An 18,914-nucleotide genomic window follows, 5' to 3' on the forward strand; every position below is an offset into this window, starting at 1 on the left:
CCATGAGGCGACAGGGCCACTAAGCTACAGGGATGGACGCCTCATCACTCACCCAAACATGGGACAAACACTCCCACCCCCAGCCCCCTTCCACCTCCCATAGCTGCCCAGGCTGAGGCTGGGGTCAAAGTGAGGACTCGGAGGGGAACGCCCACTGCAGTCTCCTTCCGCAGTGTGCATTAAGGGACACAGTCGATCCCAACAGTGTGTGCTGGGCGCTGGGCTGGGGTCGCAGGGATGCTGGGACTTCACACGTGCTAAGTACGTGTTCTACCACTGAGATACACGCCTAGCCCCCGGAAACCTAACCTGAAATTCCTCAGTCCCCTTCAACTTTTCCCACCACGACTTGCCGCGAATTTAGAAATTCTAAAGTCTCCGACGGCTGCGCCTGCCATTCCGACTCTTACAACGACCCTGAGTAAAGGATATTACTGTATTTTCCCATTTTTCCGAAGAGAAACTAAGGAAAGAGACAAATCCGAGCCTAGCTGGTTTCAACATGCCGCCTTCCTTCCACTCTGCCAGCGGGAAGGGCTAGGGGCTGCGCAAACCTCGAGCAGACAACTAGCCTGGCAAGCCGCTACTCCCAGTCCTGGCGTCCCGCGGCCAGAGTCCCGCCCCGGCCCCACCCGGCCCCTGCTCTACCCCTCTCCTCTCCTCTCCGGAGGACGAGGGCGTGCAGTTCCTTCCAGCTCGAAGCGTGATGGGGCTCCGTGATTGGGTGGAGCGGAAGAATTGGGTGTGGCTTCCCGCCGGCAGAGTGGCCGCCAGTGGGCGTGACCGCGATGAGGGCGTGGCCCCAAACCCCACCCCCTCCCTGGGACTCAAAGTAGACGGGCGTCCTCGGAGGCGGAGCCAGAGGATCTCACCGCGGCTCCTTGGAGCCTGCCGCCGAGCAGCGCCCCGGCGGGGCAAAGCAGGTACAGGCGACTGCGCGGGGCGTCTTGGGCTGGGCAGGCGGTGGCCAAGGCCCTGCCGAAGGCCATGGAGGGCATTGGGGATCGTGGCCAGTGCTGTGCTTACTCCCTCGGGCTCTGGCCCCTGCCTCCGCCCCCGCCTTCCTGCCGCGAAGCTGAATGTGGCTAGGCCAATTGGCGCCTGCGCCGCTTCTTGCTGCCGGGACCTGCCCCGGGCAGGGGACTAGAGATAAACTGAGTCACGCCGGGGTGAGAGCAATCCTACGCGGGTGGCACAACCCCCCACTGGATTTCAGGATAGACCCTCTTCCTGGCCATGCCTTGAGGTCGCGGCCCTCGCTGATTTCCGCAGAGGCAGCGCCCCACTCCGCTCCCCCCACCCCTCACTTCAGCACCCAGGGATCCTGCCCGGTTCCCAGCAGCCTTCACCCATCCGTAAGGGCTAGGACCCGCTCCAGCCGCCTCCTGCCCCACCCCTCCCCCTCACGTCCCGGGCCCCCGAGTGCTCCCTCCGCAGGCTCTCCGCAGTGTCAGCTTACACGCCTTATATAGTCCGAGCCGGCTCCAGCTGCGGCTTGCCTGCCGGGACCTGGGGGCGGGGGAGAGAAGAGCCAGCCCCTGACTCACCCTGCCCTCACCCTGCCGTCGGAGACTCCAGGCTGGCTTGGGGGGAGGCCCTGCCAAATTAGTTCCACAGCCCATCCCTGGATGGTAGGAACCTGAAGCCTGAATGAGAGCTCCTTTCACCTTTCCAGTCCTTGAGAGAGGGGGCTGCCCTTGTCTTTCTAAGTGAGGTCTGAAGTTTGGGCCAGCCAAAACTTACAAGATACTTGCCCACCTTGGATATGCTTAGCATGTGCCCATGCCTGCTTGGCACCTGTCCAAGGATGATGTCCAGATCTTGGGGTCTGCCTGTGGGCCTGCCTGCAATGCCCGTCACTCACTGTCTCTTCTCTCTCAGGATTGGCACCATGGATTCCTTCAAAGTAGTGCTGGAGGGGCCAGCACCTTGGGGCTTCCGGCTGCAAGGGGGCAAGGACTTCAATGTGCCCCTCTCAATCTCCCGGGTGAGCCTAGGTTGGGAAACAGACACCTTCAAGAGTCTTTGGGTCTCAGGTCTCCAGTGGGTGATCAGAGGAACCTGAGCAGGAACAAGCCAGAGGCTAGCAGCCCAGGAAGTGTCCAGGTTCAGCAATGAAATGGTGGCACCAGGATTTAGCTCATTGGCACCGAGCCTGCCTTGCAAGTGCAAGGTCCTGAATTCGATCCCCAGTACCCCCCCCCAAAAAAAAAAGAAAAAGAAAAAGAAATGTAATGGTCACATGCCACAAGGACTCCCAATTAGGTGAGTACTGAGAGAGGAGCCCCTAAACTTCCTAGCATTGCACTGTTCTTGAGGCCACTCCACCAAGCTCCTGTGGCCATCTCTGAGGGCCTAGGGCTGGAGGTGGCAGCTCTTCTGTAGAGTGGGAGCCTCACCAGCTGGGGATTTAGCTCAGTGGTTCTGCCGCCTACCTTGCAAGCGCAAAGTCCCGAGTTCGATTGATCCCCGATCAAAAAAAAAAAAAATTTGTTAAGCAGGAGTGGGAGCCTTACATCTCCAGGAAGTATCTGAGTTTGAAGGAGCAATGTGTGGCTCTAGACACCAGGAAACACACTTTGACTGTAGGTACTTTAGCATTGCTACTACCCATGGAATAGCAGTTGTCATCTTGTTTTGCCAAATGAGACAATTTAGAGAGGTGGAAGGGCTCCTTCAGCAAGTCCATGGCAAAGCAGGGCTTTGCATTAAGGGATGGACCTCACGTAGATCCTCAACAGTGAACATCCCCATCCCTGTTCTCATTCAAGACTTGGTAGCCTTTGACCCTAAGCAGAACTGTAATAAGGCAGGGCTCTAGGTCTCTGACTCCAATTCTGGGGTGTCTGTCCTGGTGGGGGCGGAGCTGGGGACTGGCTCCTCCCTGTGGCAGGGGGATTGCCTTATAAGCTCAAGAATGCAGCTCTAGCTGGGATGCCCAATAGTGGCTAGACTGCAGAGCCCAAAAGAGTTGGCCTAGGCCTGGACCCCTGAACCCCAGTGGGCCCTTCACTTGACATCAGGCTGCAGTGCCAGCTGCAGGGTCTAGCTGTGGAACTCAGAGCAAATTGCCTAACCAGAGTGGATGAGGCCAGCCCTTGGGTTTGGTGTCGCTGACTGTGGCCAAGGGGTCAGGAGGAGGCCAGGACTTTCTGCTCCCACACCCCTTTGCCCAGAGACCCACCCAGACACCTAGTGGGCAGGCAGCTATTTGCAGGCAGCTGAGTACAAGCCCCTCCTTAAGGAGGCCGGAGGGTTTTCCAGGCACTGCCCAACCTGAAAGGGCCTCAGGGGATGTATGTGTGGGAGTTTGGTGTCCAGGACAAGCAGTCAGGTGGCATTCTCAGGGATCCTTCCGCACGGCTTTCCTGGGACCTGTCCTGGAGCCTGGTAACTGAGGGCAGTGGTTCCTGTACTCACACACACCCTCTTTACAATCTTCAGGCCTATCTTATATTCCCCCTTTGTGGACAACTGGCCAGAGTTGCTGTTCTTAGCCTTAGTTTCTTCACTAATGAGAATGACTTTTTGGATGTGGCCTGTTGGGGGCACTCTGGGCCTGTGCTCCTTGTCTTTGGCCCCATCCTGTGGGTGGGGCCACCAGTTGAGCCCAGCCCTGGAGTTGGATCTAGGCCCTGAGGGGTGGATGGGTGGATGGGTGGGGTGGTCTTTCCTGAGCTGGGCCAGCCCCCTACCCCTCCCATGACCCCAGAGTGGAGAGAGAAGGGAGGGGCTAGGGCTGGCTGTAGGCCCGGCCTAGGAGATGAGGTAATGTCTGGGGCTGGGGGGTTGGGCAGCTCAGTGAATCCCTCAGGCTGACTCACCCCTATCCATAGTGTCCAGCCCCCTGGCTTTTCCCCTCCTCAATCCCTTGTGCCTACTCCTGCCCCTGGCTCAAGCCTCTCCCTTAAGCCACCTCCCCAAGAGCTCTCTTGTGCTTCGCTCTCCATCTCTCTGACCACTGCCCTACCCTTCATGTACTTCCTGCCTTCCTTGCTCCAGGGAAGAAAGTAATCCCTCACCCTCAATACACACACCCCTCTTCTCAGAGCCAGCTACTCATCCCTACCCCAAGACCCCCACCTTGGTCCTAGCTCAGCGCACACCTCCCACAAAGCAGGTAGTGGCTGAACCAGGTTTCCTTTATACTGACTCACCATGACCTTCAATAAGTCACTTCCTTTCAAGGATGTCACTTCCTTGTGCCCATTATAAGGGGTTGCATTGAATGAAGGTGAGATGGGGATCCAGGCCCCAAACCCAGCCAGGGGCTCAAGGAGTCTTTCTTAGGTGTATTGGCCTCTCTGTTGGGTCCCCACTCTTAGCCTGGAGTGGTGGAGGCTTAGGATCAGGATCCAATCCAAGCCCTGCCTCTTAGGTGGGTGACTTGAAGCAAAGTGCTATATATCTCTCTGTTTTCCTATCTGTGAAATGGGTATAAATCCAGACTCCCACAGGATTCAGTGTCATACAGCAATTATAGGTGCTCAGTAAATGTAAGCTTCTATTCTTACCACTGTATTTACTATTTAGCTGGTGAAGAAGGGGCCAGCAGCTAACTACTTTGTTAACATTGCCTACAAGCGTGAAATAGAGCTGTCACATCCAGCTCCCCCTTTTGTCCCAGTGCAGGTCCCTCTGCCTTCAGCATCTCTCTAAAACCCTTCACCTCCCCTCCCTGCTTCAGCAAACTATGCACTAACCCAACTGAGGAGCCTCTTGGGGCCTCAAGCAGCCTGTAACCCCATTTCCACCACCATTTTTGAAGTATAAACTAAGCCTGCTCAATGCTGTGCCAGGCCCCTTGCCAGATGGCTGGGTAGTCCCATGGGTGCAGACCCATGGACAGCCACCTGCCTTGTTTTCCTGGGGCTGAGCTAGATAGACCCAATAGGCTTTGTCAGGGTCAGCTTTATCAAGAGCCTGGAAACACCCCATCATCCCAGGCCTGAAAACTGCTCCTTTACACTCAAGGCCAAAGCTTGTTTCCTTCTTGAGGTATTTGAGGCCTTGATAGATGGCCTCTTACCGCTTGGCCTCCATTCTCCTTTGACAGGCTCACCATTTCCCAGAAATCGTCAGCTAATGCAAGTGGTCACTATTCCACCGAGCCTGCTATATCCCTTCGTTTGCCACACAGTCCAGGGATTCCCAACTCAGCCCAAAGGATTGGGGAGGGGTCGGGGTGACACCCATTACCAGCCTACAAAGCTCCAGCTGACACCTTGGGCCATGTTTAGGAACCATTCACAGGGAACCTGCCCTTATTCCTGGCTCTACATGGGGTCCAGGCAGATTCCTGCAGAAAGCCCCAGGACTGACTACTGGCAGGGAAAGAGGTCAGTGAGTATACCCAGCAGTGCCAGAAACGAAGCTGCCACATGCACAAGCTAGAGGGCATATCTGGTAGGTGGACCAGTCTGGGCAGGAGGCCAGCAGGGCTTTCAAAGGCTATAGTCTTTGGCCAGAAGTTTGGGTTTTAGCCTGAGGGTAGCTGTTGATGTCCTAGCAGTGTCTGGGCTATGAAGGAGGGGCATGGAGATAAATAAGTGGTGTGCTGGGAGAAATTGTGTAGCTTCTGCGAGCACACCCCTCCCCCCAGCCCCGGGTCACTTTAGTATCCATCAGCTACCCAGAAAAATGATGACTGAAGGTCTCTGGGTTCTAGATCCTTCCTCTCTCCACAGCTCACTCCTGGAGGCAAAGCTGCGCAGGCTGGCGTGGCAGTGGGCGACTGGGTGCTGAGCATCGATGGCGAGAACGCCGGGAGCCTCACGCACATTGAAGCCCAGAACAAGATCCGTGCCTGTGGGGAGCGCCTTAGCCTGGGACTCAGCAGGTGTGGGCCCTGGATGCCTGGGGGTGGAGATGCCCTCTGGCCTGACCTGCCGTCACCGCTCTCCCTTTTCTTCCAGGCCTCAGCCAGTTCAGAGCAAACCGCAGAAGGTAGGCTGTGGGCCGGGGACATCTGGGCTGCGGGTGGGCGGGGCGTGGACTCCTTGTTTCGGCCTCAGTGTTCCATCCTGGCCGAGGGCTGAGGGTAGATGCCAGAATGGGCAGGGTCTGGAGACCTAGGAGTGGACCTGGGGGCTGCCGCACGGTCTGGGCACACGCATGTCTGCCTGTCTGTCCGCCTGCCTCCTTCCTACCGTCCTGTGCTGCGCGCCCGCCCACTCTTGGTCCTCCTTTGGCCATGGCGGCTGAGATCATCGCTCCCAAATGGGCCCCTTGAAACCCGAGTCGCCCCCTTCCCCATAGCCTTCAGCCAGATGTGTCGGGGCGGAGCTGGAGCTGCTGCTGTCCTTTGGGGGGGGCACCCCACTCCCACCTAGGTCCCCACCCACTCCCGCCCTGGCCCTGCCTGGCTCTGTCTCCGCCCAGGCTCTGGCCCCTGCCGCGGACCCCCCGCGGTACACCTTTGCACCCAGCGCCTCCCTCAACAAGACGGCCCGGCCCTTTGGGGCACCCCTGCCTGCTGACAGCGCCCCGCAGCAGAATGGGTACGTCAGCACCTGCCCGCCCACGCCGTCCAGTCTTTTCTTGGCCCCAAGCCGGCTGCACACTGCTGCTCTGTCTGCGCTAAGCCCCAGCCTGGCGGGAACCGTGCGGCAGCGACCCCTGGCGGTCTGGGCGGGGGCTGCAGGCACGGGGCCCCTCCCAAAGGTTTTGTTCCTGAGAAGGCACTGTCCTGGGGGGCTCCGGATGAGCCAACCCCCCTCCCAGCCCCGCCTGTGGCCTGGGGTTGAGGTGTGGCTTTGAGCCAGCTGAGCCTCAGATATTCTGCTGCCTTGCACACCCCTCTGACCCTTCCCCATCTTGCTTCCTCCCTGTGTCCCTTTATCTGTCCATCTGTCTGTTTCCTTCACAGGTGCAGACCCCTGACAAGTCAGTGAGCCCCCTCTGCCTGTTCCTTTTCTCCTTCCTTTCGGCACTCTGGGCGGTAGCCCCTCCCCACCCTGGCTACCCTCTTGCCCTCTCTCACTTACCTTCCCACCCCATCCCCAGCAGGGCCCTTGGTCTCACCTTACCCCTGTCAACTGTCACCATAACCCATGGGCACAAACCCTGGGAGGGGCTACCCTACTGCTTGAAGCAGCGTGAGGTTCTGAGCTCCCCACCTCCCCACAGACAGCCGCTTCGACTGCTGGTCCCCGATGCCAGCAAGCAGCGGCTGATGGAGAATACCGAGGACTGGCGGCCACGGCCTGGGACAGGCCAGTCCCGCTCCTTCCGCATCCTTGCCCACCTCACAGGCACCGAGTTCAGTAAGTGCCAGCCCAGGGCAGGGCGGACTCTCCTAGCCCTGGCCTAGGCCTGACCCTCTGTGGGGACTCAAAGGCCAGGGTGACCCTCCTTTCTCTTGGTCAATGCCTGCCTCTGCTCTCCCAGTGCAAGACCCGGATGAGGAACATCTGAAGAAATCAAGGTAAAAGGCTAGTACTCGCCCCTGTCTCCCAGCTACTGCCTCTTCCATCCCAGCCACTGCCCCTTTGTCTGTTCCTGGCCCTCCCCAGCCAAAGTGCTTCCTTCTTCCTTCTTTTCTTCCTTCCTTCCTTCCTTCCTTCCTTCCTTCCATGCTCCCTCCCTACCTCCCTTGCATCTCTCCTTCCTTTCACTTCCTTTTCCTTCTCTCTCTGCCCCTCAGGGAAAAGTATGTCCTGGAGCTACAGAGCCCACGCTACACCCGCCTTCGGGACTGGCACCACCAGCGCTCTGCCCACGTGCTCAACGTGCAGTCATAGCCCACCCCCTCGAGCAGGCTGCCCTCTTTACCTCTCTCTCTGTTCCTCCTGCCCATGGCGCTCCAGCTTCTGCCTACCTCACCTACCCCTTTTCTGCCACTGGTCTGAGCCTCCTGCTGGACTGACCCCAGCAGCCCGCCTGGCACAGGGCCTGGTTTCGTCTGACACTGCCTTCCCTCCTTGCCCTGTGGTATTGCTGTGTGCCAAGGCTGTACTGCCTTTGGGCATGGAAATAAACATTCTCAACCTGCTTTTTCTGCCTCTGTCTTCTATCTTTGTGGGCCTGGTTTGCATTTTGGGTATGGAGTGGTTGGTAGTTCAGAGTCAGTGTGGGCTCTGCCATTCTTGTCTTAGTGAGAGGGCCCTACCTCACCACAGTAGCTCTGTGGGCTGAGAGGAACCCCAAGAGTTGTCCCAGGAGTGGGAATCCTGATCCACCTCTCAGTCCTGTACAACAGAGCAGATAGCTGGAACCTAGCTGTGAGAAGCAGCCCTTCCCATCCCTACCCCAGAGGGACCCAGAGTTCAGCCTAGCAACTCTTATGCATCCAGGCATCTCCCATGGGGCCAGCAGGACTGAGATTGGGGGCAGGGGGGCATGCCAGGAGCCTCAGCCATGCAGAGCCTTGAATGGCAGATCTTGCAGCCAGGTGCCCAGGACAGAAGCCCCAGCCCCAGCCTCAGCGACACCCCAGGATCCCTGGCCTGGTGAGAGAATGGACTTGACCTGGGGAAGGGTGGGTAGCCACCAGGGACATGGGGTGTGGGTTCCTCCATACTGCCCCAGGTTCTATCCATTGTTTGGGGTCCCTGGGCACCCCCACTGGAGCCACTTTCCTTGACCCTGCCAGGCCCCACCAGCCCCAGCCCCACCAGCCGCCCACCCTGGGCTGTGGACCCTGCATTTGCTGAGCGCTATGCCCCGGACAAAATAAGCACGGTGCTGACCCGGCACAGCCAGCCAGCCACACCCACACCTCTACAGAACCGCACCTCCATCGTCCAGGCCGCTGCCGGAGCGGGCGCTGGAGGACCCAACAACGGCAAGACTCCCGTCTGCCACCAGTGCCACAAGGTCATCCGGTGGGTGGCCCTTTTCCCTCCCTGCCCTGGCCTTTTCTGTTCTGCCCACCCATCTTGCCTCAGCTGCTACTGGGATTCAGATCCCAGTTGGAGTTGGGGTAGGGACCTGGCCTGGGTCTTCAGATTCTTAATCCCATACTACGTACCCCTCCCTACTACCGTATCTACACCAACCTCTAGCAAAGTTTTCCCTGATGAAATGGAGGAAAGTGCCAGAAACACCCTGAAGCTACATGGCTAGACTCACTGCTCTCTGGACAAGGAAGGACCTGTCCCTTCCCAGCCCTTCTGCATCTCACCCCTGCTCACTCAGCCTCTGCTAAGCCTCTGCTGTCAGAGCTGCAGGTCCTGCCCCAGGCCAGATGCACAAGACGGGATCTGTACTAGTGTTCAGCAGCATGCTGGCCTCCTTTGTCCCAGGGCATAGTACCTCAGGGTTGTCTCATTAGGTTCAAGCTATCAGCTCCCATTCAGTTTTCCTGGCTCTGAAACTCTCCTGCCATCAAAGCAGAGCAGTGCAACCAAGCTGGCTCCCTTTAAGCTTCATCACTCTTCTAAGTGACCCTGGGCAAGTTTCTTCCTAAGCCTATCTGGGACTCCTACCTCATCTGCATATATTCCCTCTGTTGCCTCCCCCCAGGGGCCGATACCTGGTGGCACTGGGCCATGCATACCACCCAGAGGAGTTTGTGTGCAGCCAGTGTGGAAAGATCCTGGAGGAGGGTGGCTTCTTTGAGGAGAAAGGGGCTATCTTTTGTCCCTCCTGCTATGATGTGCGCTATGCACCCAGCTGTGCCAAGTGCAAGAAGAAGATCACAGGCGTGAGTGGGGCTGGTGGGTGGGTGACCAGTCAGGAATCTGAAATCTGTCAGCACTGAGGATGGTTGTGAGCAAACATCAAACCTGGGGTTCTCTGTATGAGCTCTTCATATTATATGTAATCTCATAGTGCTAGCATGTAGCTCAGAGGTAGAGCACTTACCTAGCATGCACAAGGCCCTGAGTTTCATCCCCAGAAAATCCCCCTGGAAAAAAAATTTTTTTAAAGAAATGTATTGACTCAAATAACTGGATAGTCCAAGGCACTAATGTCAGGCCCAGCTGAATACAGATGCTAAGGTCATCAGGACCCTCACTTGCCTCTGTCTTCCCGTGTGTTGGCTTCATTCCCCAGGATGCTTTTCCCTGGAAGGTGGCAAAGATTGTACCTCAGTACCTCCACAGTTCCATCTCCCCATCCCTATACCACAAACTAAGAGAGCATCTCTGTCCCAGCTGGTGTATCAGAAGTCCCAGCTGTTGCTCGTGGCCTAGCTTGGGTCATATGACCATCTGATCTGAACTAAATGACTCTGATTGGCTGGCCTGAGTTGCACCCACCCCTGGACCTGGGGTTAAATGGCTCCACCTCTGCCACAGATGACAGTGAGGGATGAGTAGTTCTCTAAAACCAAAATGATGTTATCCTAAGAAGAGAAATGATGCACTGAGTGCAGTGGCAAATGCTGTAATGCCAGCAATGAGGGATACTGAAGCAGGAGGATGGCTGTGAGTTTGAGGCCAACCTGGACTACATAGCAAAACTGTGTCTCAGAAAAAGCGGGTAAGGGGCCTGGGGATGTAGCTGAGCGGTAGAGTACCCCTGGATTCCATCCCCAGTACCACAAAAAGAAAAAAGGAACTGCTATATAGGCCAAGAGATGGCTGCTGTACCAGTTAAGGTTGCATTTGGTGGGCTGGGGATTTAGCTCAGTGGTTCCGGCGCCTGCCTCGCAAGCACAAGTCCTGAGATCGATCCTTGGTACCAAAAAAAAAAAAAAAAAAAAGATTGCATTTGGCAAGAGATTTAAATAGAGGAGGTTATTTATTTTAATCCCAGGAATTCCGAGACTAGAACAGCCACTAAAAAAAAAGTGTCTTTGGATCCTAGCCTTTTCTCACCTTTTTGCTCCAGAATCATTAGCATTGTAGACCTCTGTCTCTAGCCTTATTGTGTCATGGTCACTAGATGGCTGTTAAAGTCCCAGGCCTATCTTACTGTTCCAAGCAGGAGAGGGAAGGGGCAAATACCATTCTTTGTTAGGAGAAGGGGTACTGGAGATCGAACCCAGGGCCTTGCGCATACCAAGCACACTGCTGCTGTGCTACATCCAGCGCCTATAGCATTGTTTCAATGAGGTTTTGTCTTTGAACTCAAAGAAAAGACAGGAACTGGCTTCCATCTTTAGGGCACTGGGTGTAACTGTTATCATATGACTTCCTGGGCTGCAAGGGAAGCAGAAAGTCCAGTGTACTTGTCAGCTCCAGGACCCCTCACAGGAACCAAAGTCCAAGGATGCTCAAGTCTCTTATATAAAATGGAGTAGTATTTGCATGTAACCTACCAGTGTCCTCTCGTATACATTTTTATTTGTTTGTTTTGGAGACTGAGTCTCACTGTGTGCTTCAGGCTGGCCTTGAGCTCACTATGATGTCCAGGCTGGCCTCAAACTGGCAGGAATCCTCTGCCTCAGCCTCCCCAGTACTGGAATTACAGGCATTTGCCACCATGCCCCGTTTCCTGTATACTTTAAATCATCTTTAGATTACTGATAATATCTAATAGAATGTAAATGTTATGTAAATGATTGTTATACTGTATTGTTTAGGGAATAGTGACAAGGGAAATATCTATACATGTTCAATATCGGTGCAATTTTTTCCCAAACATTTTTTTTTTTGGTACCAGGGATTGAACTCTGGTCCTTGCGCTTGCACAGCAGGCAGTGAAACCACTGAGCTAAATCCCCGGCTTTCCAAACATTTTTGATCTGTGGCTGTTTGAATCTGTGGATGAGGAACCCACAGATACAGAGGACCAGCTGTATTTTAACTCTCCAGCCTCAGAAGAGAATGGCACTGTAAGGCTTTTGAGAGGCTAATCCAGTGTCTGCTGCTTCTAATGCGTGACAAAGTTGAGACTGGAAGATACCTTGATGGGCTTAAAGCACACAGGCAAAGTGGGAAAGGCAGAAATTCAGCCTCAGAAACAAGATTCAAAATCTTGTTTGCCCCACAGAAGCTAAGCACAGAGCATAGCCCAACCAGGTGTCCTGTGGGGAAACCTGGCTACCACCCAGAGCTGGGCTTGGGACATCATCTTCGTGTGTTAAGAGCTTAGAGTAATGGACCATCCGTCTTCTCCCATTTGTTTCCTTTACTAAGTGTGGACAGTGTGCCTGGGAGCACACTGTGAATAAGACAGGTGTGGCATGGCCCCAGGTGCTCATAGCAGGGGTGGGCACTTGGAGGGTATCACAGGCTGAGTATTCTTTGTTTGCAGGGAGAAAAGAAGACAGTAGGGACAGGGTTAACAAGCTGAGTGGGTTCTGGCTGTACATATATGGAAACTGAGGCCCATAGAGGGGCAAAAACTGCCCAAGGTGCCCCAGAGCATGAGCACTGGGCTGGGAGCAGTCCCAGACTCTTCTTACTCTCACTCGGGGCTCTCCCCACCTCACCCATCTTCATTTCTGGATCCAGAGGTAGGACTGCCAGATGTGGCCAGAAAGTTCTGTTATGGTGCTATTTTTTGTTGTTGTTTTTGCTTTTGTTTTGTTCTGTTTTGAGACAAGGTCTCCCTATGTAATAGTTCACTACCCCTTTGAACTCTCTGTGTAATTCAGGCTGGCTTCACACTCACAGTGATCCTCTTGCCTCGGCCTCCTGAGTGCTGAGATTACAGGCATGCACCAGCACACCAGACATGTTATGACGTTATTCATATCAGTGGGAGTGAAATCTTGTGAACAAGGCGGGATTTGCACCCCATACCATAGAGAGGAGGGTCAGAGCATCCTACTAGCTCCTGGGTTCTGGAGTAAGACGGTAGCAAACTCTGCTTCTCCCCCAAGTTAGGCCAATACTTCCCAGGGAGGCCTCAGCTCTAGACAGACCCTGAGGAACCCCCGTCTCACCCTCCCAGAAGGGCAGGAGTCTGACCTCACCAGTCTGGCAGGTGCTCCATTAGGGACTCTCACTATCCAGTAGTTCCTTGGAAATATTCCCTGCCACTGGCTTTGTGCCCTACTCATGCCCACACTGAAGTACGTACTTGCCCTTGGATCTCTCAGGTTGGAACATGGGGAGAGCAACGTGGGGAGTCCAATTGCTTCAGCAGACTTGGCAGGAAGCTCTGGAGGATCGGGGAAAACAGTAGCAGAGGCCTGGCCCAGTCTGGGTGTCATTGCAGGACCCCTGTGTTCTCGAGTCTAGTTACACCAGCCCTTCTCATTCATGCTCCAGCTATGTAGCCCTCTCCATTTTACCAGTGAATTCTGTTCCCTCTACCTCAGGGTCTTTGTGCATGCTTAGCAGCCTTTTTACCTTACTCCTTGTCCTCTGGGACTGAATTATCACTTTTCAGGAACATCTTCCCTGACACCCACCCTCCTCACCGGGCCAGCACCCCACCCTCAGTTTTCTCACTGCACCTCAGTCCTTTGGTCATCTTCCTTCCCTGTGAGTGTGTGCAGCAGCACTGTGCCCCACATAAGAACTGGTCAGCAAACACTTGAACAAGTGGATGGAAGTGGCCTCTAAGTGGAACTTGAACATGCGTAGGAATTTGCTCAGAGAAGATGCAAGCGGAGAGAATAGCTTATGTTGCAAAAAGTATTAGAGAAAGCAGAAGAAGTGGGCAGAGGGCCAGTTCAGATTTGGAGTAGAGTGACTGAGGCGGTCAGATGTGCCTCAGAAAGTTTCCTCGGGCGCAGGGTGGAAAGTAGAGCTGGAGCCAGGGAATTAGAGAGGCTGCTGGGGCTTGGGCCAGGGCAATAGGGATGCCAGCAGCAGACAAATTTAGTACACCCAGGCAGGGAGAAACAAATTGATAACTGGTGCACAGGTTCTATTAAACACTGGCAGAAACCTGTTTCCCACTTCTGGGCTCCAGCCCTGGCCACCTCACCCCTGCAGTAGGTCCCTCTCCCACCAGATAGAAGCCCATGCCCTTCACTTCAACTCTTTGTCCCTTGAAACAGGCAGCACCAGGTAGTGGAAAGAGCCAGCTCTGGAGCTAGCCAGGTGTGGGCACAGAACATGTTTCTAGCTTCTATTGGCTATATGGACTGGGGCAAGACACTTTCTCTGGGCCTCAGTACCGCCTGGCCAGCATGATTTTGAGATACACACAAGATATGAGATAGATGTAGAGGGCACAAACAAGCCACCTGAGAGTAGATGTCATTCACATTTATATCTTGCTTGGCCACACTTTCATTTCTAAATTAATGGCCATCGTTTAAAAAACGGGTGGGCCGGGGATTTAGCTCAGTGGTTTTACTGCCTGCTGCGCAAGTGCAAGGATCTGAGTTCGATCCCCGGTGCCAAAAAATAAAAAAATAAAATAAAATAAATAAGAAATAGGGGTAGGCTGGGGATTTATTTAGCTCAGTGGTTTTGCCGCCTGCTGCATAAGCGCAAGGACCCAAGTTTGATCCCCAGTACCAAATAAATAAATAAATAAATAAAAAACAGGGGTATGGGCCAGGGATTTAGCTCAGTGGTTCCGCTGCTTGCCTCGCAAGCATAAGGACCCGAGTTCAATCCCTGGTACCAAAAAAAAACGGGTAGGAATGTAGCTAAGGCACTTATCTTGTTTTTTGTTGACTTGTCCAGCATTCTTAAGGTACTAGGTTTGATCCCTGGCACTGCAAGAAGAAAAGGAAAAACAAAATTAAAGCAGAAGCTTCCACTTTAACACCTAGATTTCAACCTGAGCCACCTAGGCATCCCTAAATGAACTGGTCAATGCTCCACGTTGAAGCCAAACAGAAAATTTCCTCCGTGACAGTCCCAACCTGGCCCTTGTGAGGATAAGTCTGAGACCCCTGGCCTCAAATGGGGGACCATTCTTACAGAAGCCCTGTAAGGGCAAGTTCACAAGAAAACAACCATGTCTCCAGACAAGATGAAACCATTAGCCAAGTCACCCTATGCTGTCCTCTGCCCACTCTAGATCTGAATGCTGCTGTCCTGGTTGGCTTACAGATCCAAGGGAAGGACAGCCCAGCCCTAGCAAGAGCCCATCCCATAAACCTCTGCAGTAGAGCCAGGTTAAGTCCATTCCCACTGATGGATGAGGAGTCAATATGGGCCAGGCAGTGTTGGGACAGACCTGTTAATAGAGCAGTTGCTGCTTCATGCCTTCCTGGCCCAAGATTGTAGCTGGAAGAATGGAGGACAGACAGAAATCGAGACACAAGTAAGTTATCTGGAAGTATGTCAGTGAGATGTTAGTAGGAACAGAGTAAGAGGTACCAGGAGCCTGGCGAGGGAAGGCAGGCTGGAGAATTGACTGGTGTGATCAATGGGCCATATGGGACAATGACATTTGTGCAGAAATTTAAAGGAGGTGAGGGACCGGGGAGCCTGGAGATTTGTGGCAAGAATGGTCAGATAGGGGACAGCCAGTGTAAAGCGCCAAGACTGTGTGCCTGGCATTTCAGTGACAGGCTAGAGGCCATTGTGGCAGGATCAACATAAAAATGTGAGAGGGGGCCGGGGATTTAGCTCAGTGGTTCCACTGCCTGCTGCACAAGTGCAAGGTCCTGAGGTCGAGCCCCGGTATCAAAAATAAATAAATAAATATGTGAGAGGAGAGCAATGAGGGGTGGGGATAGGAGACAGGCCAGTCCTGCTGGCCCCTGGGCCCTGCACTGGACTTGCTGTGCCTCCCACCAGGGATTGAACTCAGGACCTTGTGCTTGCGAGGTAGAGGTGGCGCCACTGAGCTAAATCCATCCCCCACCCTCCACCTTTTTTTTTGACAAACGAGAAGCCTGGCAGGGTTCTGAGCAAGTGACATGGACTGGTGTGGGCTGAAGAAATTCACTGATGCCAGGATAGGGTTGTTTGTAAGGGCAGAGGTTGGAGCACAAAAGCCAGTTTTGTGCAGTCAGGCCAGAGACAGGCATAGCTCACATCAGGGACACTGATGGACAATGGCTGTGTCTTGAAGGTAGACTTGACACAGGACGTGAGAGCAAGAAGGGAATTGAGCCCTGAGCAGAGGGAAGGATGGGGTCACCATCCACTCTGGGAGGAGCAGGTTTGCAGTGTGGAGACTGGGAGCTGAGTTGTAGGCATGGTGAGTCTGAGAGGCCAACATTCATGTGGAGACCTGAGTTGGCCCCAGAGCCAGGAGAGTCGTGCATGTGTAGACATAATATTTACCAGGAGAAGAAGGAAGGCCCAAGGCAGCTTCCTGTGACCTGTTCTGGTGGAGGGGCCTGAGCCTGCTGGAGTGAGTGACTGTTGCCTCCTCTCAGGAGATCATGCATGCCCTGAAGATGACCTGGCACGTGCACTGCTTCACCTGTGCTGCCTGCAAGACACCCATTCGCAACAGGGCCTTCTACATGGAGGAAGGGGCACCCTACTGCGACCGAGGTACAGGGCAGGGATGGCCCAGTGAGACAAAAAGGGACAAAGTGAAAGACAAGCATGAATCCAGGCTCCTTTCTTCCCTTCTATCCCCAGACTATGAGAAGATGTTTGGCACAAAATGCCGAGGTTGTGACTTCAAGATTGATGCTGGGGACCGCTTCCTGGAAGCACTGGGCTTCAGCTGGCATGATACGTGCTTTGTTTGTGCGGTGAGAGCCCCACCCCTCAGACTTCAACCCTGCCCAGAGCCTTCTCTCCATTCCTGCCCGGGGGATGCATACGAGATTGGGAAGGGACCTCTCCTACTGTCCTCAACCCCATGTGACTGGACCTTTGCTGTCCCCAGATATGTCAGATCAATCTGGAAGGAAAGACCTTCTATTCCAAGAAGGACAAGCCCCTTTGCAAGAGCCATGCTTTCTCCCACGTGTGAGTCCCTCCCCCTGGCCCCACCCAGCCAGAAGGGTGAAGGGTCTGGAGTTACCCCCAGCATTCCTGATGGGGCTAGCAATGGTTACCCCAACCCCAACTCCTGGCCAAAGCCTGGGGTTCCCTGGACACTGTCCCACTTCAGTCCTTCCCCTCTCACACACACTTCCCGCACCACTCTCTCACTCTGGTGCTGGCCACACCGGCCCCTGTTCACCTCCAATGCCACAATAAACCTGTATCCAGTTGTGTGCTATGTGCCTTCTGTCACGCATCAGAAATAGTGGGAGGGCCAGGGATTTAGCTCAGTGGCACCACACCTGCCTCGCAAGCTCAAGGTCCTGAGTTCGATCCCTGGTACCAGAAAAAAAAAAAAAGGACTAGATATGGTGGGATTTGAGGCATATGACAAGGTGGGGGTTGAAGATGGTTTTCTTGGAGCTGGCCATTCTTAGTGGTCCTCCTGATGAGGACAGGGAAGGTACGTGGTCACGAGGAGGTAGCACAGGGAGGGCCCTAGGTGGTGGACCTAGTGCCAGATGTGAGGAAAGCCACTGGTCTGGCCTGGCTTGAAGGCTGCAGTAGAGGAGCTGGGAGTGGATCTGCAGAAATGGGGCAAAGAAGACACAGCCAGTGTGAGGCCTCGAGGTGCCACCTGTGATCCATCATCCAGATGCTTGAGAATGGAACAGAAAGCGGGGCTGGAGAGGCTGGTCCCAGGTCTTGGGAAGCCACAGTAGCCAGGCGAAGGCCTGGGACTGTTTCCTCAGAGTGAAGTACTGAAGAGGTTTGTGTTGTAGAAAGAGGCCCAGAGGGCAGTGAACAAAGTACACAAGAGGAAGGAGGCTGGGAGGAGGGGTTGAGACAGTGGCCCAGGTGGCAGGGGCAAGGAAAGGTAGTGGCAGAGATGGGACCCAGTAACAGGTCCCAGGAGCTCAGAGTGAGGGCCCAGAGGATAAGGGAGGGGAGAAGGACAACTTTGTTAGGCATCTGTATATACCAGATATGGTTTACATGGTCTTATGATTATCCCACCAACCCGGTCATTTTCTAGATGCAGCTCAGAAAGGAGAAACCTGACCACAGTCCCATAACCTCTGAGCCATAAGCCAGACTAGAAACCAGGCCTGAAGCTGAGGGCACTGTCCTGAGACTGGCTGCCACTGAGCCCCATTTGCTAGCTAGTGCCCTGCTGGGAAGTGCCTGCTGTCTGGTACCTCGAGGACTGGAGGCTCTGGTAATGGTCCCATCATTCCCAGGGGCTTCCTGCTTCCAACTATGCCCTCCACCACCAGTTGAGCAACTGTCAACTGTCCTGTCCCCAGCCTAGCCTGGAGAGGGACTGAAGAGAGAACCCCAAACTAGGAGGCCAGAACAACTTTGTGCTCATGGGTGCCTGTCCTTTCAGGGTCTCTAACACGAGGACCTTAGGCACATCCTTGGCCTTCTGAACAGATCACTGGACTGGGGCTAGGGGTGTGGTCAGTGCTGAGGCCCTTTTCCCAGCATGCAGGAGCTCAGTCTTCAGTGTGCATGCACATGTGCACACACACACACAAATCCTTAAGGGTCCTGGTTGTGTTCTGTCTTGGATTCTTGGAGAATGAGTGTAGAGTTTTGTGTTTTATTTCCATGATATCCTGCCAGAATTAGAGCAGTGTCTGGCTTATAGTGGACACCTAAAAATATGTTTGTTTAAAGACTGAATGAGGTGCCTAGGAGACATTCAGGAAGCAGCTGAAGATTCAAGACTAGATTGACCTCAGATTCAGTTCAGGGCACTCGACATAAATGCTAGTAATTGATTCCTGGGGAGAGCCAGGGAGCAGGGCCCAGGCAGGTGACATCAGGAGTAAAGCAGATGGGATGTGATTTTCTTTCAACCCAGATATCCTGAGCATATTAAACACTGAGTATCTTACACTTCACAAGGAAGTGTTCACTTTTCCACTTCTCTTGAACCATGAAGCCCTCTCAGTCCATCCTCAGTTTCCATGGATACAAGCGAGCAGGAGCAGAGAGGCTAGTGGCAGTTGCTGCTGGGGACCTGTTGGGATCACGGCCCTCGTCCTGAACCAAGGGCTCATGTGGGAATGCCAGGCTGTGCAGCCAGAACTGCCAGTTTATCGACAACATCCAGAGGTTCAGACTTTTGTGTGAGAGCTGGATTTTTAGTATTGGCAACTGTTTCCTCTTCTAAATCCTATTTAAAAAATAATAAATATTTGCCAA

The 18,914-nt window shown here is 54.1% G+C and overlaps 1 protein-coding gene across 9 annotated transcripts; it reads left to right on the plus strand.

Moving 5' to 3' along the window:
• The first annotated feature begins 801 nt into the window (after positions 1-801).
• Pdlim7 (PDZ and LIM domain 7) lies at positions 802-16,931 on the plus strand. Of its 9 annotated transcripts, none has more exons than XM_087194753.1 (14): positions 802-923; positions 1,882-1,987; positions 5,688-5,839; positions 5,916-5,946; positions 6,382-6,500; positions 6,869-6,889; positions 7,129-7,265; positions 7,390-7,426; positions 8,389-8,450; positions 8,594-8,825; positions 9,466-9,646; positions 16,136-16,256; positions 16,347-16,462; positions 16,600-16,931. In XM_087194753.1, exons 2-14 carry the CDS (start codon positions 1,892-1,894, stop codon positions 16,684-16,686), a joined length of 1,392 nt encoding a protein of 463 aa, XP_087050879.1. In that variant the 5' UTR covers positions 802-923; positions 1,882-1,891; the 3' UTR covers positions 16,687-16,931. The 9 variants fall into 9 exon arrangements, with proteins under 9 accessions (XP_087050879.1, XP_004836295.1, XP_004836297.1 ...); XM_087194755.1 differs by having other exon boundaries at positions 825-923; positions 8,380-8,450; XM_004836238.3 differs by lacking the exon at positions 6,869-6,889 and having other exon boundaries at positions 8,380-8,450.
• The last annotated feature ends 1,983 nt before the right edge of the window (positions 16,932-18,914 follow it).

The sequence above is a fragment of the Heterocephalus glaber genome, unplaced genomic scaffold, assembly GCF_053883595.1.
Source record: "Heterocephalus glaber isolate CG9 unplaced genomic scaffold, H.glaber_assembly_v1.0 deba00001606, whole genome shotgun sequence".
Lineage (NCBI taxonomy): Eukaryota > Metazoa > Chordata > Mammalia > Rodentia > Bathyergidae > Heterocephalus > Heterocephalus glaber.

What these genes read in the sequence shown, in the direction of transcription:
- Pdlim7 (XM_087194755.1), top strand. Translation starts at nt 1,892, where the DNA reads ATGGATTCCTTCAAAGTAGTGCTGGAGGGGCCAGCACCTTGGGGCTTC. An exon ending in TGCCCCTCTCAATCTCCCGG is followed by an intron (nt 1,988 to 5,687) that starts GTGAGCCTAGGT and finishes CTCTCTCCACAG; the next exon opens with CTCACTCCTGGAGGCAAAGC. An exon ending in ATACGTGCTTTGTTTGTGCG is followed by an intron (nt 16,463 to 16,599) that starts GTGAGAGCCCCA and finishes TGCTGTCCCCAG; the next exon opens with ATATGTCAGATCAATCTGGA.